Source organism: Cebus imitator, unplaced genomic scaffold (genome assembly GCF_001604975.1).
Source record: "Cebus imitator isolate Cc_AM_T3 unplaced genomic scaffold, Cebus_imitator-1.0 Scaffold20, whole genome shotgun sequence".
NCBI classification, from domain to species: Eukaryota; Metazoa; Chordata; class Mammalia; order Primates; family Cebidae; genus Cebus; species Cebus imitator.
Window position 1 is genome coordinate 7,589,147 of NW_016107335.1, and position 26,297 is coordinate 7,615,443.

General features: G+C 57.7%; 1 protein-coding gene and 1 long non-coding RNA gene across 4 annotated transcripts in view; one reads left to right on the forward strand and one right to left on the reverse strand.

Annotated features, from left to right (window-relative positions):
* Nucleotides 1-2,267, reverse strand: part of LOC108296635 — a 4,829-nt gene extending 2,562 nt beyond the window's left edge. The window contains exons 1-2 of the long non-coding RNA XR_005198641.1: nucleotides 2,165-2,267; nucleotides 203-285 (exon numbers count right to left, since the gene is read on the reverse strand). This is a non-coding gene — a long non-coding RNA (uncharacterized LOC108296635). The remainder of the gene's footprint in view (nucleotides 1-202; nucleotides 286-2,164) is intronic.
* The window catches only part of WDR86 (WD repeat domain 86), a 26,981-nt gene continuing 2,165 nt past the window's right edge, over nucleotides 1,482-26,297 (forward strand). For 2 of the 3 annotated variants that reach the window (XM_017520163.2, XM_017520158.2), the window contains exons 1-4: nucleotides 1,482-2,120; nucleotides 9,823-9,964; nucleotides 13,620-14,040; nucleotides 24,210-24,345. In XM_017520163.2, coding sequence (XP_017375652.1) covers nucleotides 1,958-2,120; nucleotides 9,823-9,964; nucleotides 13,620-14,040; nucleotides 24,210-24,345 — 862 coding nt within the window. In that variant the 5' untranslated portion in view covers nucleotides 1,482-1,957. Of the gene's footprint in view, nucleotides 2,121-9,822; nucleotides 9,965-13,619; nucleotides 14,041-24,146; nucleotides 24,346-26,297 lie in introns of all 3 variants that reach the window. The other variant, XM_017520151.2, reaches the window with a different exon arrangement.

The window sequence follows — 26,297 nt, forward strand, 5'->3', positions numbered from 1 at the left end:
CCTACGGCCTACGACCTACAACCTGTCCTCAGCTCCCAGACTGCTTTCAACCCTCCTCCCCTTAGCTTCCAAAAGAGTGGATGCCTGGCTCTCCTTGGTCCCTGTGCCCAGAAAGTTTGGGTTTCCTCTGGCACTTCTCCAGATAAACCCTCCCAGCCTCCTCAGTCCTCACCAGACCCCACCACACCCCGCCTGTCCTCACCTGGAGGCCACACGCAGTCTTCACTTCAGGATGTACCATGACGCCCTGAGGTTCACAGGCGCCAGAGAGGAATCGTCTTCAGCCTGTAGGGGACAAAAGCAGCCACCAGCCTCTCAGCACAAGGGAGGCTCCCGGTCCTCTCCCTCTCGCAGGCATCCAAATTCTGAAGCCTCCACCTCCTGAAAACGTCTCTCCTTTCGGCCTCCCTCTCTCCAGCTGGATGACAGGCACCAACCACCCCAAATCCAGTCCTCACACCCCTCCACTGACCCCCCTCCCCATCGCCTGCTAAGGAAGGGCCACGCTCCTTAAGCTGAGGAGCCGGCTGCTTTACAAGTTTTGAGAGAAAAGAACGGATTTCTCTGGTTAGGCCACTCAGGGAATAAATGGCCCAAGGCCCTGGGAGATCCCACGACGGGTGTGGGGGCTGTTTCTTCTGGAGTCTAGATGGAGCAGAGCTGGCAGGGCCGGTCGTCCCTCTGCAGGCTGGCTCGCCAAAGACGCCCCTTCCTTGCCTTACTCCCGAGGCTCCGGAGAGATCCCTGGAGAGTTCTGGAAATCCTGCTACCTTTAGGACCTGAGGGATCCGAGCTGGGGGTCACCTTCCCCGCCCCCAGTGAAGTCGGCGCCGGGAACTGCCCTAATGGAAACCAGCCGCCGGGCGCTCCGGGAGGGCTCGGGCAGACCTTGGGGTCCACCAGAGGCGCGCGCCAGGCCGGGGGAGCCCGCGGTGGCTGGAGGGTGAACCTGACATTCCCGCGCGGCTCCACCAACCCCTCCGTGGCTCGCACCCCACCCCCACCCCGGCTGGAACAAAGTAGAACCCGGGGCGTGCGGGTGATTCCCAGGGAGGGCGGACTCGGGGCTTTCCCTGTCGCACCCTCCATAGGGGGACGGCCCCCAAGTCCCCGAGAGCCCCTCGGGCAGGGTCCTTAGGGATCGGAGCATGGGAGGACCTAGCTTGCCCGGTGGAGGCGAACAGCCGAGGGGTCGGTGGAGCTGCGCCCCAAGAGTCCCCGGCGCGCGAGTCTCCCCACCCGGACCCTTTGTCCGCCTCCTCCTCCCCTCCCTCATCCCGGCCTTGGGCTCGGGGGATCCGGGCGGCGGCAGAGGTGGCAGGCAGAGCCCAGAGGCGCAGCTCGGGCAGCCAGGAGAGTTGCACGTGGAGCCGCCCCCGGGACCCGCGTAGCGACGGCGGGGGGAGGCTGCGGGCTCGCGGGGTGGGGGCTGGGGCGCAGCTCAAGAAGTGGGAGGGGATCGGGTGAGGGGTGGTCTCTGAGGAGGAGCCAGGCTGGACCGTATTGTTCCGCGCTCTGCCGTGTAGGGCGCGGGGCGCAAGGCTTCCCTTGTCCCTCTCCCCACCCCCGCTCTCCGAGCGCCAGAGGAGGCTGGGGGTGGCTCGTGCGCCCCGAGACGCCGCTGCCCGGCTTGCCCGGTGGGTGTGCGTCCTCCGAGCGGTACCGGGAAGGGGGTGCTCTGCGGCCGCGCGCCCAGGACGGCTCCACCCAGGGCGGGGGTCCCGAGTGGGCCGCCCGCCGCAACGCAGTCCCCTGCCGGGTTCGCGGTCCCAGGGGTTGGGGCCGGCGAGGAGCTAGAGTCCTTCACCCTCCCTCGCCGCGAGCCTCCGCAGGAGTCGGGCGTCCCTGCTCCCCGCGATGGCCGCGGGCCGCCGCCATACGGAGCCGCGGCGCGGACCCCAGGGCACCCCTCTCTAGCGAGGCGCAGCTACTTTTCGCCCCCAGCCTGGCCAGCGGGATGGGGGGCGGCGGGTCGGCCCTGAGGGTCTGCGCCGACCACCGCGGGGGCATCAACTGGCTGAGCCTGAGCCCCGACGGGCAGCGCCTGCTGACCGGCAGCGAGGACGGCACGGCCCGGCTCTGGAGCACCGCGGACGGCCAGTGCTGCGCGCTACTGCAAGGTACACCCTCCCACCCCCTCCCTGCCCTTTTCGCCGTCGCTCACCGGCCCCAGGCCGCCAACCCCAGCTCCTGAGCCCGCAGACCCCTTTCCAGAAGTTCAAGCCCCGCCGATCCCGGCACACTCACGGGAGAGCGCTTGTCTGGGCACAACAGGGCAGGGTGAGGTCGGGGTGGGGTGCGGGAGCGGGTGCAGAGCAGGGTGCGGCCGGGGTCGGGTGGGTGGGCCGAGGGGCGCCAGCTGCAAAGGCAAAGGTCATCTGTCAGCCGGCGCAGGAAATCTCGCTTGTCAACAAAGTTCACAAACCAAAAGTTGCCTCTCTGCCCCTTCTGAGCAAACTGTCCTTGTTTCCAGGTGCCAGGCAGCCTCTTTGCGGCCAGTTGTGATCTGTCGGCATTTCCTGTTGACGACTATCACAGTAATAGGGGCTTGTTAAGGGCCAGCAGTGCTAGAAGTGTGCGTCACTCTACGTTATCTACCCCACAGACAGATGGAAACTGAGGCTGGGGGTTAAGAAACTCGCTCAGGTCGCACAGCCAGTGAGGGATAGATTGCAGTCTGAGCCCTCTCACTGCTGTAAACCCCGCCTGCAGGTCTGCTGGTTTCTGTTCGTGTCCTGTACCCACTCAGCAGGTCAGTGTGCCACACGGCTGCACCTTCCCCTGGGCTTGTCCCATGCACGGTGAGGTCGCTTTCAGCTCTGGCCCTCTTACTGCCTGGGTAGCACACAAAGTCCCCTGGATGAGCCTCGAGGCTTTCTGTACTGGGAACAGTTCTTTATGACCACCAGCTTTTCCACCATTGTCAGTGAACCCTCAGTGGCCTCGCCCAGGCCTTCCCACTTAGGTAGGATATTGGCTCCAATATTGGCTAATCCTGATACTGCTGGTTTTAAATAAGAACAGTTGACCAGGTGCAGTGGCTCACACCTGTAATCCCAGCACTTTGGGAGGCTGAGGCAGGTGGATCACCTGAGGTCAGGAGTTCGAGACCAGCCTGGCCAACATGATGGAACCCTGTGTCTAATAAAAATACAAAAAATTAGCCAGGCATGGTTCCAGGCGCCTGTAATCCCAGCTACTCGGGAGGCTGAGGCAGGAGAATCACTTGAACCCAGGAGGGGAAGGTTGCAGTGAGGCAAGACAGTGCCACTGCACTCCAGCCTGGGCAACAGAGCAAGACTTCGTCTGGAAAAAAAAAAAAAAAAAAAAGAAAAAGAAAGAACAGTTAGGGTAGATATTTCAAACCCAACAGGGATGACTTTTAGGTTACCGGTTACTTGGGAGTTGGTGTGGATAATGGAGAGGTGCCAAACTAACACACATCCCCCTCAAACAGCCACACACACTAATAGGCACTCAACCGGGAGTGGAAATGTGAAGTCTTTAGAAGTGCTGAGTCCGTTTGGTACTGCTCCCAAGCATAAGACGGTATTGGGGGCAGAGGGGTGCGTGGTGTTTCAGAAATGCAGATCCCAGGCCTGGGCTCCAGCAATGCAGTTCTCTGCAAATAGAGCTCTCGAATTGGCATTTCTGTGGCTTTGTTTTTTGAGATGGAGTTTTGCTCTTGTTGCCCAGGCTAGAGTGCAGTGGCACAATCTCGGCTCACTGCAACCTCTGCCTCCCGGGTTCAAGTGATTCTCCTGTCTCAGCCTCCCGAGTAGCTGGGACTACAGGTATGTGCCACCACTCCCGGCAATTTTTTTTTTTTTTTGTATTTTTATTAGACATGGGGTTTTATCATGTTGGCCAGGCTAGTCTCAAACTCCTTACCTCAGGTGATCCACTCGCCTCGGGCCTCCTAAAGTGTTGCGGTGACAGGTGTGAGACACTGCACCCAGCCTAGAATTGGTGTTTCTAACAAGCTTTTGGGTGGGTCTGCCGCATAGCTGGCCCTGGGCTCCCCTGGGCTCCCCTGGGCTGGGGACCTGTTGTATGAGCTCAGTGCGTTAGGTGGGTTTTCTTCCCAGTGAGGCCCAGGCTTTGCCAGGCTGTCTGTGGCCTAGTGGACACCTGACATTGCGCCCATGGCAGCTCTGGAGCCTCACCAGGCCTCCAGGGCCCACCCTCCTGCCTAGTTCTCTGGCACCTGCACCTCCTTCCTTCACACCCACTTTGTGTGCTGCTTGTCCCCTTGAGGCACTGACACTTCCCAGGGAGGGTGCCCGACCTCCTGCCCTTATTGAGGCCAAGGCCATCCCTGCTTAAGCAGGATTCTGTGGAATGAAAGAACTGCAGCCCGCTTTTGCTAGGATTGTTTTTGCTGGGGTTTGGCATTTTTCAAGAATTTTCAAGGACAGGAGGACAGAGGTCATCTTTCTTTATCCTGAGATTCTACTGATACACTTAACTTGCAGAAGAGTCATCCTGAGTGTGGGACAGTCCTTTTGTGTGGCTCCTCCAAGGAAAGCAAGGTCATGACAGTTTCTTCCTCCTGTAGGATTTTTTTTTTACATCAGTGAAATATTATTAAAATGTCTTAACATTTGTTTAGTGCCCTGTATTTTATAAATACCCACCGACATACTTCTTTATTGTGTAATGAATCCGCACGACTCTGAGACGGGTGGATTGACACCAGTTCACAGAGGAGAGTCAGGAGGGCAGATACGTTAGCAGCATGCAGAGCATCCATGCTCTTCTCCGGATTCCATCAACTGTGGGGTGGGTGCTGTTGCCAGCATCCCCCGCGGTGCCGTGCGGGTGCAGGACCTGTCCAGGGTGCCACAGCTGGTCCGTGGCAGAGAGAGCTTCTGAAGACTGCACATGGCGCTCCTCCTACCCCAGACGCCGCTGTAGGGGAAGTTGTGTCCAGACCACACGGCTGGCCCACAGTGGCCCCCTCCCTGAAGCATCCTGACTCTAAATCTAGATCTCTTTCCACTCCGGTTCTATCCTGACCCTTGCGCAGCTCCGGGCCCACAGGAGCCTGTGACTGGCCACTCCTGGACTTCTCAGGCAGAGTGGCTGGGGTTGGTGGCTCCTACAGAGATTCTTCCTCTGCAGACGTCTGGCTCTGTTCCTGGCAGCAGGGGCGATCTGGGACCAGAGGCTTTCCTGGGTGTCTCGAAGAGCTTAGGAAAGCTTGGGCTGAGGAGTAAGACGGAGAGGAAGAGAGAGGGCAGTTCCCTGAGGTGTGCGGGGTTGGTGGGCCAGGTGCAGCTCCTGGAGGCCCCGGGGAGAGTGGGGTGCAGAACTGTGTGTGGGGGCCGGTCCCTGTGGGTGCGCTCACTTGGTATACAGGGAGTCAGCTTTCCAATGCAGTTGGTGACCTCGCAGTGAGAAAGGCTTCCTTGCAATTACTCTGCAAAGAGAAAAATTACTTGCCACGTGCTTATCCCCGACCCCCTCTTTTTCAGGTTTATCCATTGGGTGTATCCTTATTTGGGGGCCCTTTATTGGCTCAATGAGATGAGTGACATTTTCCAAAACGGTGATGTCTACCCTATCCTGTTCCCGCTGAGTAAGGGACTCAGCCTGAAGGTGGCTGCCCGCTGTGGCTGTCCCACATGCTTCCTCGTCTTCTGACATGAGGGGGTGGGGATTGTTTTAAGTTCCTGGGTTCAACTGCACATTCCCATTTGCTGGGAGCCTGTGGTACGGGAGGGTCCTAGGGAAGGCTGGTGGGAGAGCAGTGACCAAGAAGATGGGCTGAAGGAGGCGTGCTGCACCCCCACAGCTTGGGGCCACGTGACTGCTCCCACAGGAGAAGTCCAGAAAGCCAAGCTGCATAGGTCTTGGCTCAAAGTGGGGGGTTGCGGATATGCTACAGGTCTCCCTTGGCCACACCAGTGTCATTTCAGCCACACTGTTGGTGCTTCTGGGCCTAGATGTCACCTGCCTCAGGGTCCTGGCACCCTTGAAACTGGGTTCTACCAGGAGAGTTTCATGAAGGGACACTCTGCAAAACGCAGGTGCAGCATAAGGGAACCACAGTAGCCGTGGCTCGCACCAGCAAGGCTGTCACCTATTCTGGGCCTGAGTGGGGGGCACAGTCACTGCATCCTAGAAACAGCTGAGAGGGCTTCCTTCCAGGTTGGATGGCCACAGCCAGCCAGTGTGGAAAAGAGAGGGACGGGGGGGCAGAGAAAGGCTCAGCCCTGGACAGCAGGCTCAGTGGGGCTTCCCCCACTGGGGGAAGGGCTGGAGGAAGCCAGTCAGGCATGACATCTGTGCCCCGTGTGGCCTCCAGGGTGGCTGTCCAGTCCATTGTCTAGAGCTGGGACACAGAAGGGAGGCACAGCTTCCATGTGAGTCTGGGGCACTAGGCCCGCTGCAGCCCACAGAGACCCGCCACCAGCAAGACCTGCCACCCACAGGTCCGAAGCTCTGAGCTGCTTTCCCTGCATGGGGTGCGGGGGGAGGGAGCAGTTGGACTTGAAACTTCCAGCGCGTCCTTGGGGCGTGCAGGCGCTATCTTGGCAGAAACCCGTCAGCCTCAGCATGTTCTTTGAACATAATAACTGCATCTTATCTGCATTCTTCATCCCTTCAGAAATATTTATTTTTAGTTTGGCTTTTTTGCTTATTCTGCACAAAAGAATAAGCACCCTGCAGCTCCTGGAGGTGTGATGAGCCCTCCCTCCCCCACACCCTACCTCTTCTGGGATCCTGGGGTTGGGGTGGGGGCCTTGGCTCTGGGGGTGGCAGGCCTGATTCCTCTTTCCCCCCGCTGGGGTGGCCCCACAGGCCTGGGTCAGTGGTGGCCTGTCTAGTGTTCTGGGAACATGGGGATGGGGCTGGGGACATGCTCTGTTGGCAGGGCTCTAACTGGTGACTCACTCGGGTATGTGTTCAGATGTGGGTGAGTGCTTGGAAACCCAGGGGAAGGGGCCTGCCCACAGCAGAGCCTTGACCGCTGTGGGCCTCTGCGGGCGCAGTGCCAGGCTCTGCCACAGGCCAGAGGGCAGAGGGCGTCAGGTCAGCCTATCTGGTAGAGAAATGGAGGTGACTTTTTACCTTCCTTTCGTCATTGCCTGTTTTCCTCAATCTTTGTATGCATTTGCATCTGTACCCATTGGCCGTCATCTGTGTGCCCATCCTGTTCCTTACACACATCATCAAGTGGTCCCACGCTTCAGGTCTTCAGTGTCCCTGGCTTCATGGCTTTAGTTCCACCAGGTAGAGGTGCCACAGCTCACCAGCCACCATTGGCTTTTAAGTGCTTTTCTTGGCTTAACATGCGACTCCCTTCTGTGCTTTACCCTCCTGTGGTTGAGATGGGGCGTGAGCAGCTGGGCTTGGCACCGGCCCCACACGATCCTTAGGCAGGTGCCGGGCACCTGAATGCCCGTAGCACACCTTGACTGCCTTTCCATCCGGCTGTCCCCAGCCTGGATCTCTCTGCTGAGCCCTCCTGGTGGCAGCAGGGAGGGTGGGACGGATCTGTTCTCAGGGAAAGTTTATTGACAATCTTCAGATATTTTATAAACTCTCTGGGGTTGGCAAAAATCTGGCCTGTGTTTTGACAAACATGTTGCCCTCAATGTGTAAGCCAACATGTGTTTTAAGGGAAACAGAATCTGCAGTTTCTTCAAATGTTTACTTCATCTGTACATTGTCTTCTCAGTGGCCTGGTATATACCCTCCAGGAAGACTGGAAACCTTTTTTTTTTTTAAATTATGTTTCTTAGAACTCAGGAAGTTGAGTTCTTCCAAGAGTAACTGAACTTAAACTTGGGGTCGGGGGAAGGGGTGGATGTGAATTGACTTGAAACTGCCCAAGAAATTCTAAATCCCTGTCTACCTAATACCAGCTGTCTAAACCAAGTTTTAAAATTCTATCAGAATTCTTAATGTAATAAATACGTTCCCCTAAATGCATGGCTGTTTGAATTCCTCTGTTTTCTCATCTGTAAAATGGCTCTTACTTCTAACAATCTTTTGATTCGCCTTCCTGGCCTCCGAGTTCCTCACATCCATTGAGCCTTCCCATCCAGCACGTTCTGCACCTGTGGGTTCAGCCCACCCCAGATCAAAAAAACCCAGGGAAAAAACATCCCACAAGGTTCCAAAAAGCAAAATTTGGCTTTGCTGCTCACTGAGTACTCCAGTGAATCCACGCAAGTGAGGTGATATGTAGGCGTCGCGGCGGGCATTCTGAGTCACCCAGAGATGAACTAAAGCGTGCGGGAGAATTGCATGGGTTACGGGCAAATACTACCCCAGAGAGACGTGAGCGCTGTGGAGTTTGTATCTGCAGGGGATCCTGGAACTAATCCCCCATGCGATTGGGAGGGACAGCTGTATATACTGGGGGATGATGCATACACACCATCTTTACCCGAAGGGCAGGCCCTGCTACGATCGGAGACCCTGAGGGCCCCCAGGGTTGCTAAGCAATGCCCAAGGCACAAACATTAACCTGGCAGCCAGAGTGCGGGTCAAGCTAGTCAAGCTGTCTAACTGCACCCGTGAGACAGAGTCCCAGCTAGCCCCGGGGGTGGCTCAGCTGCTGAGAGCCCACACACCCTGCATGGCCCTCCACTCTGGCCACATCCTGGCCTCATCAGCCATCTCTGCCAAGCACCCAGACTCTGGCCTGGAGGCGCCCCACAGAGTCAGTCCCTGCACACCTGCTCTCCCAGCTGCTGTTGTACTTACGGGCACCGGGTCACTCTCTTCCCGGTCCCCGGTGCTCAGTCTTCTCTCCGGAGCCTCGGCCAGCCGCTGCCTGTGTGAGTGCCGAGCTCTGCTGACCACATGCTTTCCTTGGCTGTCTTCCCTTCTGGGCCTGGAGCTCCCTTGGAGGGCAGGGCTGTGCTTCATCATCACTGTGTTTGTGTTCGTGTCCTGGGAGTGCTGTGACAAAGGAGCATGCTTGGTGCCTGGAAACAGGTGAAGTTTACTCTTCACAGTGCTGGAGCCCAGAGGTCTGAAATAGTGTCCCTGGGCTGAAAGCAGGGTGTCAGCAGGGTCACACTCCCTCTGAAACCTGCAGGGAATGGTCAGTTCCTGGCCTCTTCCAGCCCCAGTGGCTGCTGGCATTCCTTGGCTTGTGGCCACATCCATCTCTGCCTCCACTTTCACGACTTCCTCTTCCGAGTGTGTCACATCTCCCCGGACTGTCTCTTGTAAGGACACTTATGGCTGTATTTAGGGCCCACCTGAATAATCCAGGATAATCTCCCCAATCAGGGTCCTTAACCTCATCACAGCTGTAAAGACCCTTCTCCAAGTAAGGTCACATTGACGGGTTCCAGGGATTAGGACCTACTGTCTTGGGGCCGTCTTTCCCGAGCTTCCTGAGAATCACTCAGATTAAAGTCATTCTTTAGGGGCCAGGCACGGTGGCTCACGCCTGTAGTCCCAGCACTTTGGGAGGCCCAGGCTTGCAGATCACTTAAGGTCAGGAATTTGAGACCAGCCTGGCCAACATGGCAAAACCCATCTCTACTAAAAATATAAAGAATTAGCTGGGCATGGTGGCGGGCACCAGTAATCCCAGCTACTCAGGAGGCTGAGGCAGGAGATTTCCTTGAACCTGGGAGGCGGAGGTTGCAGTGAACCCGGATCGTGCCATTGCACTCCAGCCTTGTGACAGAGCGAGACTTCATCTCCAAAAAAAAAAAGCTAATTGACTCCGGGCTTGTCTCAAGCACTCCCTACACCCTGCTTTCTTCCCTTTTCAAACATTGTTCCCAGAAGAAAAGCAGGAGCTGGCATCCCCAGTACGCTCACATCTCCCGCGTCCCTCGTCTGCAGGACACGAAAGCTACGTGACCTTCTGCCACCTGGAGGATGAGGCTGCCTTCACCTGCAGCGCCGACCACACCATCAGGAGGTGGGACGTGCTGACCGGCCAGTGCCTGCAGGTGTACCGCGGACACACGTCCATCGTGAACAGGTCAGCCTGGCTGGGGTCTTGGGCTGAGTCTCACCATAGGCCCCCAGTGGGGCCGAGGGGTCAGAGATATGGGCCCCTGCCTGGGAGGGCCCTCAGCTCTCTGGGAAAGTCAAAAAATGGACAGCTGAGAGGTGGACCAAGGACAGGCAGTGAGCTCAGTGCCCGAGGCTGCGTGTGGGGTGGGGTGCAGCGCTCATTCACTGAACCAAGCCTGACGCTTCCCCCTTGGGGGTACAGCTGCTACCCCCTGGGTGCAGGGAAAGGCGCCAGAGCCTACGGCTTGTAAGGATGGGGACAAAACCCATAGGAAATGATTTAATTGAGACCTGATGGTGGACCAAAGGTTCTAAGGAGGAGGAGCGTGGGGATTCTTCTGAAGATGGAGTTGAGGATATTTTTAAACCTCTCCTTTTTTGTGGCAATGGAAAATATCCCACCCTCTCCTCAAGAAGGCTGGAGTGGTTCCTTTCTCATTGAATTTGGGTCTGAGCTGAGCAATGGAAATTCCTCTGCTGATCAGATCAGTTGGACACTGTTGGAGTCACTTGTCGTGGTCGCCTGGGACTCCTGAGGGAAGCCTCCTGGTGCCCCCCAGGTCTGGCAGCCACACTGGAGGAGGGGCACTGCCTGGAGGTTGACCCAAGTAAGGACAGGACCCGTGCAGGCTGGCACTGGGGGGGCGTCCTGAAGGTGGGGCTGGGGGCGCAGAACAGACAGGATTAACCCCGTCAGAGGGACACTGCTGTGTGAGCCCTGACTGGAACCTCCAGTCAGTGAACCAGTGCATGGGGTGGGGGACGAGAAGGGCACTGAGACCCATCAGTCCAGCTTGCTGGAGTCCCAGGTGGCTGCAGCCACAAGCGGTAGTCGGTAGCTGGCGGGGAGCTGGGTGACACCCTGAAGCGGAGGCTGAAGGGATGTGGGGACATATCAGAGTGAAGGGGCAGGTATGCAGGCACCAGGTAGGGTGCCCGGCCCGCCCGGCCTTCCTTGGCTGAAGCAAGTGAGGCCCTGAGACCGGCCCAGGCAGCCCACAGGTGGTAAAGAAGGTAATAGGGTGAGAACTCAGGGCTCCCGGCTCCACTGCCTCTTCCCAGCACTCTGACTTCCCTGAGAAAGAAGTTTGCTGCGGAAGAAGAGAGTGGGGCTGGGGAGCGTCCTCCTGTGGGTCAGGAAGAGGCTGCGGTGGGCTCAGTGGGGAGAAGGCCGGCCCCAGCGACCAGCGGGCCCTCGGCTGCCAAACACAACTGTCAGCTGCTTCTCCAGAGCAAAACTGGACCATTACAGGTAGAGATCATGCTCGGCCAGGTCTTCCCTCTTATGTGCACACACGACTTACACGTACACACATGCGCATACCCAACAGACTGTACCTCCATGCACACAACTTACACATACACACGTGCACACACAACAGACTATACATCCATGCACACAACTTACACATACACACGTGTACACACACAACAGACTATACATCCATGCATACAACTTACACATACACACGTGTACACACACAACAGACTATACACCCATGCACACAACTTACACATACACATGTGCACACACACACAACAGACTATACACCCATGCACACAACTTACACATACACATGTGCACACACAAACAACAGACTATACACCCATGCACACAACTTACACATACACACATGCACACACAACAGACTATACACCCATGCACACAACTTACACATACACACGTGCACACACACACAACAGACTATACATCCATGCACACAACTTACACATACACACGTGCACACACACACACAACAGACTATACATCCATGCACACAATTTACACATACACACATAACACACACACACATATGCACACACACACAGCTTACACATACCTGCACACACACCATGCACACATGCACAGCATACACATGCATACATGCACACACAACACATACATATACGCATGCACACAGCATACATGCACACACCTTACACATACCTACACACACAGCATGCACACACAGGTATAACATACACATACATACATGTACACACAACACATACATGCATATACATACGGCACAGACACACAACTTAAACAAGTACACATACACATATGCACACAAAGTACATGCATGTATGCATTGCACACATACACAACACACATATACACATGCACACATGCACACATGTGCACACAACATATACAAACTTACAGTATTCTGGATTGGTCATGGTTCTAAACCCATAGCTCTGTGTAGATATTTGCATGATTAAGTAACTGTCCTCATAAATCAGCGAGGTCCCCGAGGAACTCACTTCCTCTCGTGTTTCCAGAGCCAAGTCAGGCCTGTGAGTTTCGGGGTCACCAATGGACTCAGCCACCCCCGCCCCATTCCCCAAGGCCTCCTACCACCCCCTTCCTTCTGCACTACGCCGCAGCAGCAACGCATCACTGCCTTCAGAAATACACGTTTTGTGAAAATCATCCTATCTGCGTCTCAGGGAGGAAGCAGGCGGGAAGGGACAGTTGGTGTCTGAGTGCAGTCTGTGTTGTTGAGTGCTTGCGGGAAGTGAGGAATGCCTCTGGGACCCTGCGGAGGCGGGAGGCAGCAGGCGTGTCCCCCGAGTGGGTCTCCTGTCCACACCAGGCTGGCTGGCAAGCCCTTCTTGGGAGGGTGGGAGGAGCAGTGGGGCCCTCCGTGGTCCTGGTTCAGAAGGGTCCCACCCTGGCAGGGAGGCACCTTGTTATAGGGCAGATACACTCCCATCCCTCGGTGGCCTCCTCTCCTGGGATGAGGGCTTCTTACCAAGGGTGTGCACACAAACCCTGTGAGGTTCTGTGCAAAGCTCTATACTAAAGACAAATGTGTGTTTTTCTGGGGAGAAGTTCTTGGCTTTCAACAAAATGAATACTGCGCAGGGGCCTAGGTCTCCCATGGCCAGTCAGTTCCACTGAATGGACGTACTCTTTGGACTACACCACCCCCAGTTCCAGCCATGTGGCTGGACCCCTGTTGCGGCTGTGACCTCAGCCTGCAGGGGGATTGCCGTGACGGTTGACAGCAGAGTCCCCGCTGGCTGCAGTGCGATCCCTGGCCGTGCCTTCCACAAGCACCCCTGGGCACACTATGGGAGTTCCGTGTTCTCCAGCCTCTCAGGGCCCTCATCTGAAGGCCCCAGCCCAGCCACTTGAGTCGGCCCTGTTCCCCGGGTGACCAGCACGTCCCACTCTGCCCTGGACTTTCTCAGTCTTACGCTGAAAACCCTGCATCCCCAGAATCCTTTCAACTCTGGGCAAGCTGGGAGGGCTGCCCTCCCCCATCTCCTCCCCTATCTCCTCCCCCTCCTCCCCCCTTCCTCCCTCTTCCCGCTGCTCCTGGAGAGCTGCTGTGGGATGTTGGAGGGACCCCCAGTGAGGGACCTACGCTTGGTTTCTGCTGCAGTTACAGGCCCAGGGGCAGGCAGAGAGGGGTGGGCGTGAGGGGATTCCGGGTGGCTTCCTGGAGGTGGGAGCGATTTCAGCTGGACCTTGGAAGGTGAATGTGGCAAGCTGGGCAGACACAGGGAGAGGTTGTTTTAGCCGCAGTGTGGAGCATGGCCCATTGGGAGGCTGTGTGGATTCTGGAACCTGTGCCTTTTGACCCTGACCCCTTCCCTCTTGCCCCCAGGATCCTGGTTGCCAACAACCAGCTCTTCAGCAGCTCCTATGACCGGACTGCTCGGGTCTGGAGTGTGGACGAGGGGCAGATGTGCCGGGAGTTCCGGGGCCACCGCAACTGTGTGCTGACTGTAGCCTACTCTGCCCCGTGGGACCTCCCCGGCGCTCCCTGCATGGAAGAGGCTGTGGCCGGGGGGCTCCTGGTGACCGGCAGCACAGACGGCACAGCCAAGGTGTGGCAGGTGGCCAGCGGCTGCTGCCACCAGACACTGCGGGGCCACACGGGCGCGGTGCTATGCCTGGTGCTAGACACACCCGGCCACACGGCCTTCACGGGCAGCACTGATGCCACCATCCGCGCCTGGGACATCCTGAGTGGGGAGCAGCTGCGGGTGTTCCGGGAGCACCAGGGCTCTGTCATATGTCTGGAGGTGAGACTGTCCTGGTACCCACCTAGCTGCCAGGGGAGCCCAGTCGCCCCCTGCACGCCGCCCTGTCCCCGGTAATAACGAAGCACTGCAGGTGGCGGCCTGGCCTGTACCACAGAGGCCTCGAGGTCCTGGGGCTGGGAGTCGAAGATACAGGGTCTGCAGGGCTGGTTTCTGGGGAGGCCTCGCCGTGGCTTGCAGATGCTGCCTTCTCCCTGTCCTCACATGTGTGTGTGTCCTATCTCTTCTTAGGACACCAGTCATACTGGATTAGGGCCCCCCATGAACTCATTTTAACCCAGCTGCCTCTTTAAAGACCCTCTTTGAAAAAGGCCACCTTCATAGGGATGGCTTCGGGGTGGGGCTACAACATGCGACTATGGGGCGGGCAGGACACAGCCCATCACACTCAGCTTCTGGACCTGCACACTGGGTGGGGCTGGGGCTGGGGCACACCCTGCCTGGAGCAGGTGTCGACTGTTTTCCTGGTTTGTCTCTGTGTGGTCAGGCTGAACACCTGCAGCCTCCCAGGTTCGTCCTCATGGCCTGGGGATGGGAAGTGGGCCCCATCATGCTATAAGCCGACATCCAGGGTAGACGAGGCACATGGCCCTGTAGTGGTGTGGCCCACTGGGACATGGGTTGCTGCCCCGGCCCCGTTGCCTCCCCTGGGCAAGCCACCTGGCCTCTGTGTGCCTCAGTTTCCTCACATGTGCAGGGAGGATTACACCCCTCCTTAATTCCTAAATCCAAAGAGTTTCAGAAAATGAGAAGTTTTTTTCTCAAGCTTGGCACGAAAACTCTTGGTGGCAGAATCTGGCCTGAAGAGACGTGTGACTGTGTGCTTCAGTCAGCCCAGCGTCTGGGGGTCCCCACGCCTCTACTGCAGATGCAGGAGTGCAGTATCTTTCCGATACAGGAGTCTCGGAAAGCCAAAAACTCCCAAAACACATGGTCCCGAGATTTTGAATTATTAGGGATTACGGTGTGAAGCTGCCCCGTCCGTGGGCTTGTGGTGAGGATTTGGTGAATCAATGGAAGACCCGTGATCAGTGCTGGCAGGCAGCCTTTAGCTGCCTCGACCGTGACTGTCCCTGCTGCTGTCGCTGTGAAGGGACTAACAGTGTGCCTGGCTGGAGGACCTGTTGGGTGTGATCTCCCACACTGGGCAGTGGCCAGCCTCTGCCCTGCTCCAGGGCAGGTCCGACCCCCGAGGTGAGTGGTTGGGGTGCGAAGCTGCCAGCATCCGATGCTCAGCGAAGCTGCAGCAGAAGTAAGGGGCAGGCTCCGAGCAATGGGGCTGGAGTCGGGGGCAGCCCGGGACAGGCATCACTGTGCTCAGCCCCACGGGAGAGCCAGGTCAGGGGCTCCGTGTGGGGTTCTGGGGACAAGGGCGACCCTGGGGCTCCAAGACCAGGGAACAGGGAAGGGTTCGCTTTCTTGTGGAGGGAGGGACCTCTGGCCCCTCGTGAGCCTGGGTCACCCGGGTCCCTGAGATGCTGGGTGGGGCATGTAAACCCCACTTTTCTAACTCAGGTCCCACCTGAGGACATTGGGACAAGACCTTGAGGACGTTGGGACATTGGGACAGGTGGACAAAGAGAAGCAAATCGGCAAATGCAGCGAGCTGAGGGGCTTGGGAAGGCAGCTCATCATGGGGAAGGGGTGCAGCAGCCCGGACCCATCTCACCTTTCCTTGCCCCCAGCTCCATCTCTGGTGAGAAGAATGTTTCTGGGTCTTTATCTCCTGCTTTCAGGAAAGAGGAAGGTCAGGGTGCACCGCTCGCATCTGTTTTGCACGTGCCTTTAACTCAGCGTCATCCTTCTGCTGAAGGGGCGTGTTTTGGGCAGGCTCACTCCACCACTCTTCACATTTCCTGGCCCTCTGTGTCTGTCCTTGTCAGATGCTGGTGGTGATAACAGCTCTTCTAGTCTCCCAAGGTTCCCATGAGAATCGGTGCTAGTGGCCTGGGACTCGTGAAGAGCTGGGGGCATCCGAGGCCTCTTTCCTTCCGGGAGTTCTGTGGCGAGCAGTGTGGAGTGAGACTCCCCACCTGGCTCATGTCTGTGCTCTGAGCTTGCCGGGGCAGGGGGCTGGGAGGGGAGGGGTCAGGGGCTGGGGGGCAGGCCTGTCCCAGATAGAGCTGGCGACTCGCCCTCATGTCACTCAGGTAAGGGAGGAACCAGCGCAGGCATAGAAAGGCCGCTGGCCAGGCGGGGACGTGGAGGCAGGTGCTGGGCGGGCAGGGGAGAAAGGCAGCACTGCCCTCCCAGGTGACAGCTGCATCTCCCCAGGGGTGGTGGGATTCCCCATGTTCCCTCCCCGGGGTATTCTGTAGGATCTCAGTGCTGTCCTTCCTGGAGAGTGAGAGCCTAGGGTGTCCTGGAAGAGTCAGGAAGGCTGAAGGACAGAGTGCAGGGGACAGCTCCCACCCCACACACCCATGTGCACACACAGGCATAGGCGCGCACACACCACATGCACATGCATGATACGTGCATGTGAACGCACACCCCTGGCACATGTGCACACCCCCCAAGCACACATGTACTCACCAAACACACATGCACACACGTGTGTGAACACACCGCACAGACACTAGCCATGCGCGTCCACACATGCCCACAAACACACCACGCGGGCACACATGCTGAAGAGGGAACACAGGGCGGTGGCTCTGGCTGTGGGCTGTGCCTTTGTTTTCATTCCCTTTGAAACTTAGCCCCGCAAAGCAAATTGAATGGGAAGAGGAGTGGGGACAGAGGGTGCCATGGGAACAGCCTGGCCCATGTGGCCAGTGGGGCTCAGTCCTAGCAGGAGTGTGGGGTGCAGGGAGCCAGGACTGAGGAATGGGGGCTCTGGAGATGGGCAGGGCTACCATGAGGGGCAAGACCCCCTAGGAATGCGCTGGTCAGAAGGTTGTGGAAGGTGGAGGTGAGCCTCTCGGGACCATTAGTTCTCATAAAGACGGAAGGAAGGTGAGAGAGGGCAGGGAAGGCCCCAGCAGGCGCCTGGGTAGCGGCCCTGCAGTGACGGGAGAGGCGTGCAGGGTGCGCAGCCTGTGACAGGCCTGGGTGGTCCCTGGGCGGCCGGCAGCCCCAGGCCCCAGCTTCTGGTAGCGGCAGGGGTAGAGTTTGCCTCCTCTGTTAGACTCGGCCTCCCAACCTGGGAGCCAGGCCAGCAGGATGAGCAAGTGAATGGGCGGCGCTCCGCAGGGGCTCAGAGGCTACAGGAGGCATGGGCAGGCCCGCTCCCTGGGTGGGGGCTTCAGGGGTCGCATGCTTTCCACATAGGGGTGCTCTCAGGATGGGGGCCTCTGGGGCGGGGTCCGTTTTACCCCTGTAAGGACAAACCCTAAGTTCCAGCATAGGTCCTCCTCAGGGATGAAGGCTCCTGTTGCCTGATGAGGAGTCGTGGTGGGTGGGGGGGGTTAAGGTGTCTGAGAGGCTGGGAGTCCAGGGGGCACACGGAGAGAGGGCCTCTCTGGCCAGCTGCGTGTGGGCAGGAGAGGGGATGTGGCCAGGCCTGGGCGCAGGGGAGCGTCAGGCGGCAGCATAGGCTGGGGCCCCCGGCCAGAGCTGGGGCCTGGGAGATCCGCTCTTGGGGAGCATGTGGCTGGCTTGGGCCTGGCTGTCGGGTCTCAGCTGGGCTGCTCCTTGCCCTGCCCTGAGCATCTGACGGGGCCGGCAGAAGGAAGGCAGCGCTTTTGCAGAAAGAGCAGCTGGCCCTGAAGGCAGCCAAACGTCTGATGGGTTTGGGTCGCTGGTCAGGTAGTCACTAAGGTAACTGCTAAGTGACACCCTGCTTTGCTTGGGAAGGTGTCAGCCTCATGGTACGTGGGAAGCGGGCTGAGGAGGAGGGGCGCCCCTGTGCTTAGAGCTCTAGAGTTTAGATAGATGGTTTAGATCCTTTGCTCCTGTCATTTCCCTAGTTGTTCAGCACCTTCCGACATTTCGGTGCATCTGAGTGTGTTGTAATGTTGTCCATGTTTAAGATTCCCTCTTTCTCCCCATCACACAGTGGGGAAGGCACCTTTTCCCACCCCTCCAGATCTGCCTCTTGAAAAGAACTGTCAGGCCCTGGACCTGGTGTACGGAGAAGCAGAATCCAGTCGGTCCCTCAGCCTCACTAGGACTTCCAGCTCACCCAGCTGCCTGCGGGGGACCACGCGAAGGGATGATCTTGCCTTTTTCTTCCCTTGTATATGGTTTCTTTCACCTGACACCACTCAGAAGACTGGAGTTGCGCAGGGTTAGAAGGCTGCTGTCTTACAAGCGAGGTTCGATTAAGGCAACGGGACATTTCTGACACTGCCCTAAACACGGAGGGTGCTTCCCGACAGAGATTCAGGCGGCCAGGGCGGGCAGGAGGCTGGCCTCATGAGCGGATCCGGAAGCAGGACTTCTGGGTCTGGCGTCCCCTACCCCTCTCTGGTCCCTGCCCCCACAGGTGGCTGTGTCAGTTCTCCCTTCTGCCCTCTCTGTGGTTTCTCTGACCGAGGGCCATCGCCGCCACAGCCTTCATCAGACGGGCTGGAAGTGCGGCTCGCAAATCTGCCTTTCAGAAGGGCCTGATCGGTCCTCTCGGGTCCAGGAAGCACAGGAGAGGTCCCACCGATCAGCTGGGGGCTCCCTTTAAATCATTTCCAGTGTCCACTTGGTGGTGTGAAGCACGTTCACAGTGCTGCGCAAGCATCATACCATGATTTCCAGACTCTTCCATCGACCCAAATCAGAACTCCGCCCCCATTAAACACCAACTCCCTGCTGCCCCTCCATGCCCGGGCACCCACCCTTCTGCTTTCTGTCTCTTATGAATTTGATGACTCTGGGACCTCACAGGAGTGGAGTCAGGCAGGATCTGTCCTATTCTGTCTGGCTTATTTCATGAGCATAAGGCCTTCGGGCCTCACCTGTTTCGTGGCGCGTGGTGGGATTCCCACCTTTTCCGTGGCTGAGAAATGCTCTCTGGTATTTGGATACTACATTTTGCTTATCCATCGCCTGTGGATAGACACGCGGTCACTTTCACCTTTCAGGTGTTGTGAACAGGTGAGGATCCGGTGGGTCCTGCCTTCAGCCTTGGGAGTGCCTGTGAGTGGGATTGTGGATAACTGGGGAATTCTCTGTTCAGCTTTGTGAGGAGCTGCCAAAGTGAAATGACTCTTAAGGTGTGTGTGGAGGGAAAGGGATGGGAGGTGGGCGCCATACTGTCCCCTTGGCCTGCAGCCTCAGGACACCGTGGGACTTCCAGAGCCTCCCTGTCTGTGGGGGCCTCCCTTTTCACATTCTGCCACATGGGGACACACAATGGCTGCCCCTGGGGTGGCCAGATGGGTCCTGACGTCGGGGGTGTGCAGTGAGCTCCGGGCTGTCTGTTTCACAGGGAGAGCTCCATTGTTGAATACTGAACCAGGGACTTTTCATCTCCTCCCTTCCAGCTCCTTCCCTGCTCCCCAGCCCTGCCCTGCGAGTGCTCTGTGTCCCCCAGCTCTGACTGTCCCTTGGTTTGTAGCACCAGGGCTGGCCATTGTGCCCCCTGCACTCCTGCATTTGGATCCTTGCCCCATGGCCTGCCTGGGGTCTTCACTAAGCCTCAGCGCGCTGCTGGGCTGGAGGTCGTGCATTCAGCCAGCGCAGCCGGGTGGCTCCTCCACCTCAGCCCAGAAACCCCATGAAGCAGCTGGCACCGTTACCATCTGAGAGTGAAGCACAGACCCCCTTGGTGCTCCTCCTTGCTCTCAGCATGCAGTTGGGGGCACTGAGCCATGGGCTATGACACTTCATCTCCTTCCCCTTCCTCCAAATGAGAGAGGGCCTCATGCCCACCTCCAGGCGTCCTTCTCCACCCCTGCCTGTGGGTACAGGCCTGGCAGGTGCACCTAAGACCAGGAAGTAAGCTTTTCGAAAGGGCTTCCCACGGCTCCCTGCCCCGAGGAGGGAGAAGCGGGCACCCTCCTTCCCAGGTGCCCTTGAGACTCCCGGGTCCCCACAGTGGCTTTGTGAGCCGCCTCTGGAGTCGTTTTGCTGAAGAAGCACGTGTGCTTGTGAGTCAAGAGCCACGGGAGAGAGTGGCCAAGGTTTCCTGGTGGGCCAAGTGTGGGGCGTCCACCGGGACCCTGAGGGAGCTGCTGGTGATGGCGCTTTTGACTGAGCTGTGGTGTCTGTGCCACTCACGTCACGCAGGTCAGGCTCCTTTGGTTTGTGGAGATAAACTCAGGCAGCCTTTCCAGAAGCTGGGAGGAAGAGAGGAGGCTGTGCAGAGTTTCAGAGTCCTGGTCCATTGCTGCTCCTGTAACAAAATACCGTGGACCGGAGAGCTGGGTGAGGTGGCTCTTGCCTGTAATCCCAGCACTTTGGGATGCTGAGGTGGGTGGATCACTTGAGGCCAGGAGTTCGAGACCAGCCTAGGCAACATGGTGAAACCTCATCTCAAAAAAAAAAAAAAAAAAAAAGTGCAGAAGACCTTAGACTAGGTAATTTATAAATAATAGAAATGTATTTCTCACTGTTCCAGAGGCTGGGAAATCCAGGGTCAAGGTGCCAGCACATTCCGTGTCTGGTGGGCGCTGCTCTTGCCAAATCCTTCATCTTTGATGAAGGGACAAACAGGCTCCCTCAAGCCGTTTTATAAAAGGGAACTCATCCCATTCATGAGGCGAGGCCTCATGACCACTTCACTTTCTAATGCTATCACAATGGAGGTTAAGTTCCAGCTTGAATTTGGGGGGCACAGACTCTCAGACTGCAGCTTCATATACCCCGCCTCTGACTCTCAGCCTGGGGACTAGGTAGTCATGAAGCACCTTCCCTGCTTCCCTGGAGCCTGCGGCCCACTCCAAGGTGGCCAAAAGCAGAGGTGAGGTCCTGAGAAATTGCCACGCCCGGAGGGGCCTCTGCCTGCTCGCTTTTTACAGGATTGCCTGCAGGGTGGAGCCTAGGGCCCTCAGGGGTCCCAGAAGCCGGACGTGGACAGAGCTGGGAGCACGCAGGCCTCCTTGGGAGAGGGTTGGACCAGAGGTGGTGTGAGGACCCGCTTCTAAGTGACAAACCCAAGGACAGAAAGCCAGGGGTACCCTGTGCTGTGGGTCAGCCCCCTCCATTGCTCTCTGAGGGATCGCCCAGGTTCTGGGCTTGACCTGGGGTCCTTGTGAAGGCGGAGAGAGAGAGTCTGCCCTGTCCCTTCATGGTTTTACAGGGATGTTTTAAACAGTTATGAAACATTTCAAACTGTAAATTGTAGCAAATACTAAAACAGACACCTATGTATCCACTTTTGAAATCAGATAGCAACATTGCAATTTTAAAGAAACTAAACGTTTCAAATCCAGCCACAGAAAGGAAAGACCTTCTGTGTCCAGGTCTGGGAGCCTGAGGCGGTGGGGACCCGGTGGGGACGACAGCAAGGATGCGGGGGCGTCTCTGGCTGCAGAAGCCTAGTTGCACCAACTCATGAGTCTCACCCAACCCCCAAGAGCCAGCGGGCGGAGATTGCACCTGCATTTTAGGGATGGGGGCAGTTGCCATGTCCAGCCCCTGGGCTGTGTGTGGCGCACAGCAGTGCGTCAGCCCTTGCGGCCTCCTGAGCAGGAGGGTCTTGTTTCTCATGTTGCACGTGAGACAGTGGAAGATTGGAGAAGGCAAGGAACTTGGCCACGTCTCACAGCTGCTGAGGGGTGGAGGCAGGATATGAACCCAGGACTGTGCATCTCCCAAGCCCGCTCCTGTGAGCACCACAGCTGCGCAGGGTGGTCACTGGTCGGGTGGCACGTCCCCGACACTTGCTTGGGAGGAGCATCCTACAGGGTCTGCTGCTCTGGAGCCTGCCAGGCCCTCTGTGGCCTCCTCCCACCCCTACTGGGCTCCCTTGGAGCTGGAGGCCTGCACCTGGGACCTCAGCAGTGGAGCCCCGGGCCGATGCCCTCTTCTGCTTCTGCTTGGTTGGATCTCATCACCAGGAACCTCCTCAGAGCCGCCGTGGCTTGGGGGAGCCCTCAGGACCTGGCCATCCTGCCTTCCCCCTTGGCTCAGGCTTCCCCAGGCCGCCACTCTCCCTGTCCTGTTGGTAAACCAGCTAGAGGGACAGCAAGGCCTCTACACGCTGAGGATTCGGGCTGGGAGCACCCCTTGGCCTGTGTGGCTCCGGCCCTGCTCGGTAGGGTGCTGCTGGGAGGACTAAGCACAGTGCCCACAGGCCCCGTGTGGTGAGAGCTGGCTGCCAGGGAGCAAGAGGGGCTTCCCTTTGTCCTTGCCCACCCTGGACACCCAACGAGCCTCCTTGGTGCAGGGCTGAGCAGCGCAGGGGTGTGGGGCTGTGAAGCTGGCCAGCCCTTGGGGGTCTCAGTCTCAAATGTTCCACTATTCTCCACTCCTCTTGTTAGAGCCCGAGAGGCTCCGTGACTGTGTGGGATGCAGGCACAGGAGGCCTGGCTGGCTCTGGAGCTGGCTGTGTGGTGGGAAGATGGCCTCCGGGACGCAGACATGGCGCACTGGGGGTGGTGCGAGGAGGGGTCCTGGGCTTCCACTTGCCCATGAAGGACAAGGGAGGATCAGGGTACAAGGGCTTTCTGGGCAGGGAGGACTTGAAGGAAACCCAGGACGTGCCCAGGGGTCCTGGGGGCAGCAGTGTGGACACAGGCGTGTGGTGTGGAGACCGGGCGGTGGGGCCAGGGAAGCTGGGCCCTGCAGGGCCTTCGGGCGCCAGGCGGGAGGGGCGGCTTTCTCAGGAAGCAGAGGGGCTGTCAAAGGCTGTGAGCACCGGACTGTGTGCCCCACAGGCTCAGGAAGGTCCATTTGTCCATCCTGCTGGTACCTGCATTACCGGCAGGAACTGCGCTCCCGCGTGGTGCAAACAGCTGAGGAATGTTCTGGAACCCTGCCAGAGCTGACATGGGCAGGTGGGCAGTCACATGCATCTCTGTCCTTGGGGAGGGGACCATCCAATTAGGGAAACTGCCTGGGCTGGGGCCCACCGTAACCCCAGCAGGGCTGAGAGAGGGCAGGCGACTGTTCACAGGTCGTACCCGCAGCCTCTGCCTCCTCGTGGCTTCACCACCCTCTCTGGCCACAGCGATTGGCCCCAGGCCAGTTGACTTCCTTGACTTTGGGCTGTGAGCTGGGTTGTGGAACACCTGTCCTCTGGGATTGAACAGGGAGATAATATGGGGAACCATTAGTGGAAAGTGGCCCAGAGCGTGGCCGGGAGAGGAGGTTAGGAGGGACGTGTTCCAGATGCCAGTGGCCAGCGTGGACTGATGGGGGCCTGCTGCCTGCTGACCACAAGAGAAGGGCCCTGCATGCTTGACCTGCTTCTGACTCCTGGCTCCTGGGCCCAGTAGTGGTAGCTGGTGGCCTCTCTGGGGCATGAAGCTCCTGTCTCCTGTGCCACTGTGCCAAGTCACTGTAGCTTCGGAGCCCGACTGCCCACCCTTGTCTTCTTGCCTGGGACTCTGCTGACCAGAGGTGCTGGCTGGGAATGCTCTTGACTGGGTGGTGTTTAGGGGAATTTACAGAATTATTTTAATAGTCTCCGCACTTCCCTGGGGCTGCTACTCCCAGGCCCCTTTTCTCCTGGGCCCTTTCCATGCCTCCTACAAGACAGCAGCATCAGACGGCGGGGGAGCCTGTCTCTGGGGCCCTCTTCTCGCTGTGAGCGCTGTGAGCAGGGGGAGCAGTGACCCCGTGACAGCCCCTGGCTGTCAGCTCCAGTCCTGGCGGAAGTGACCTCACACCCTCACTCAGGACTTTCCCTGTCCTGACTGCCCTTTTCTGAAGCAGAAGGCCCATGTGAAAGCCCTTCTCTGGGAGCCCTGTCCTCCGCCAGACAGCAGGAGTGAGCAGCTAAGCGCTGCACCCCACTCACGCCCTCGAGGAAGGGGCTGTCCCTCTCCTTACCTCAGGGTAAGTAGCTGAGGGGCAGAGAGCCAGGGACTGACCAGGGCAATGTGGCCTGAGCAGCCAGCCCTGTCATCGCTGCCCCGTGGTGCTGGAGGAGCCACCTGCTTTTGGGTGCTGAAGTTGGTGGTCTGGTGGGGCCTGTGGCAGGGCCATTCCAGGCTCATCCACGGTGTCACCACTGAGACCTGCACCCACCTCTTCCCCCCTTCTAGAGGGAGGGGTCTGGGGGCTTCAGAGCTGGCCCAGCTGCCGACCCTCCCTGCTCCTCCTCGCAGCTGGTGAACCGACTGGTGTACTCTGGCAGCGCAGACAGGACTGTCAAGTGCTGGCTGGCAGACACGGGGGAGCGTGTGCGCACATTCACGGCCCACAGACGCAGCGTGAGCGCCCTTAAGTACCACGCGGGCACCTGTAAGTGACCTGGCCCTGCGCGGCCCGCGCCACCCCAGCCCGGCTTCTCCTCTCTGCTTCTTTACTTCCTGTATGATTTTCCCTCATTGAGCCTTGGCTGCCGATACTCAGCGTCCGATGGCAGCGCCCGTTCTTTCTCCACACCCCTCCCTGTGCCTCCAGCTGCTTTGCAGAGAAGGTCCAAGTAAGGGTTTGGTGGCTCCTCCTACCTTTCTTCAGGACAGCCTGGGAGACCTGATTGCTGGGAGGAACTAGGGCCAAAAGCACATCCCAAAGGGTACATCCTAAATCTCCAGGTGAGACAGTGACTGCTCCTTAACCATTCAGCCTTGAGGGCCACATGGGTTTGACCTTACTTGGCCTTAGGATTCGTCTGCAGAGAAGAGAAACCCAGATAGCTGTGGTTCCAACGAGGTACAGGTATTGATCGACTTACGACCTATGCAACTTACAACCATTCGACTTTACGAACACAGTCGCTAGCCACGACTGCTCAGCATCTGGCAGCGCAAACGTTGCCCAGCTGGGCGTACGACAGTGTGGACCAGCTTCTGGCAGCACTACCATCTCCGCGTGCATATAGCCTACTCAACTTCGAACAAATTGTGTTACGACCGGTCTGTCGGAACCAATCGTGGTCGTAAGTCGAGCACTACCTGTAGTGGTTTATTTTCTCTCAGGTAGAATTTCAAAGGATGGTGGTCTAGGCTGGAATGGGTGGGTCCACAACGTCATCAGGCACCCAGCTTTCTTCTGTCACTCTGCTTCGTCAGCCTAAGCACAGACCTTCTATCTTTAAAGAAGCCTCATGATTCAAGATAGCTGCTACAGTGCCAGCCATCTGACGTTTTAGACAGGCAGGGAGAAGAGAACGGAAGGACGAAAGGATGTGACTTCTAGCTGGGTTGGTCCCTTTAAGATCTTTCCTGGAAGCTTCACCCAAGGGCTTCTCCATACCTCTGTGTGACCATTCTGTCTACAAGAGTAACAATCATAAAGTCTTTTGTCTGAGGAAATTGCTGCCAAGATGGAATCAGGGTTATTTTGGAAAGAAAGAAGGGCAGAATGGCTTGTTGGGCAGGCAAAGAGCTATCTTCCTACAGATGTCAAATTGTCACACATCCGGGCCATTTGGCTCTGCCTCTGGGAGGGAGGAGAGGGGGTGAGGGAAGAGTCACAGTGGAATATTCAAGTTGACCTCACAGCAAAGGTGTTGGGTGAAGATAGAGTGCGGATTTCTGAAAATAGCACCTGACGTGCCCTCGGGATTCAGGTGTCTGACATGGAAAAATTATTTTTCCTTTGTTCCCGTGTCCAAGTCTGGAAGTGTGGTTATGGTTCTGCTCCCAAGTCTGGGTCCTCTAATTGAACACCAGGAAGGTTCTATTCTCAAAGGCTCTAGCCGGCAGCCACCTAGAGCACCTCCCTGTGCAGCTGGGGCACGGCGCCCGCAGGGAGAGCAGAACCTGCTGCCCACTGCTGCCCGGCTCGGTTCTTGGTCTTGACCAGCAAGGCTGTGGGATGATCACACTTCATTTTTGATCCTCTTCCCACCCACAGGGAGCTCAGCAGCCATCCTGGGTTTTCCAGGCCATGTCCATTTGTCTCTGAGTTTGTGGGGAAAAGGCAGAAAGGGGCTGAAAAGAGACCCAGAAATGAAACCTTCCCTCTGGGGCCATTCACTCTGTAGCTTTAACAAAAAGGCTGGGAACAGGCTGGGCACCATGGCTCATGCCTGTAATCCCAGAACTTGGGGAAGCCAAGGAGGAAGGATCATTGTAGCTCAGTAGTTCGAGAACAGCCTGGGCAACATAGCAAGACCCTGCTTCTACAAAATGTTTTTAAAAATTAGCTGGTAGCCAGGTGTGGTGTCGTGTTCCTGTAGTCCCAGCTACTCAGGAGGCTGAGGCAGGAGATTTGCTTGACCCGGGGAGACGGAGGTTGCAGTGAGC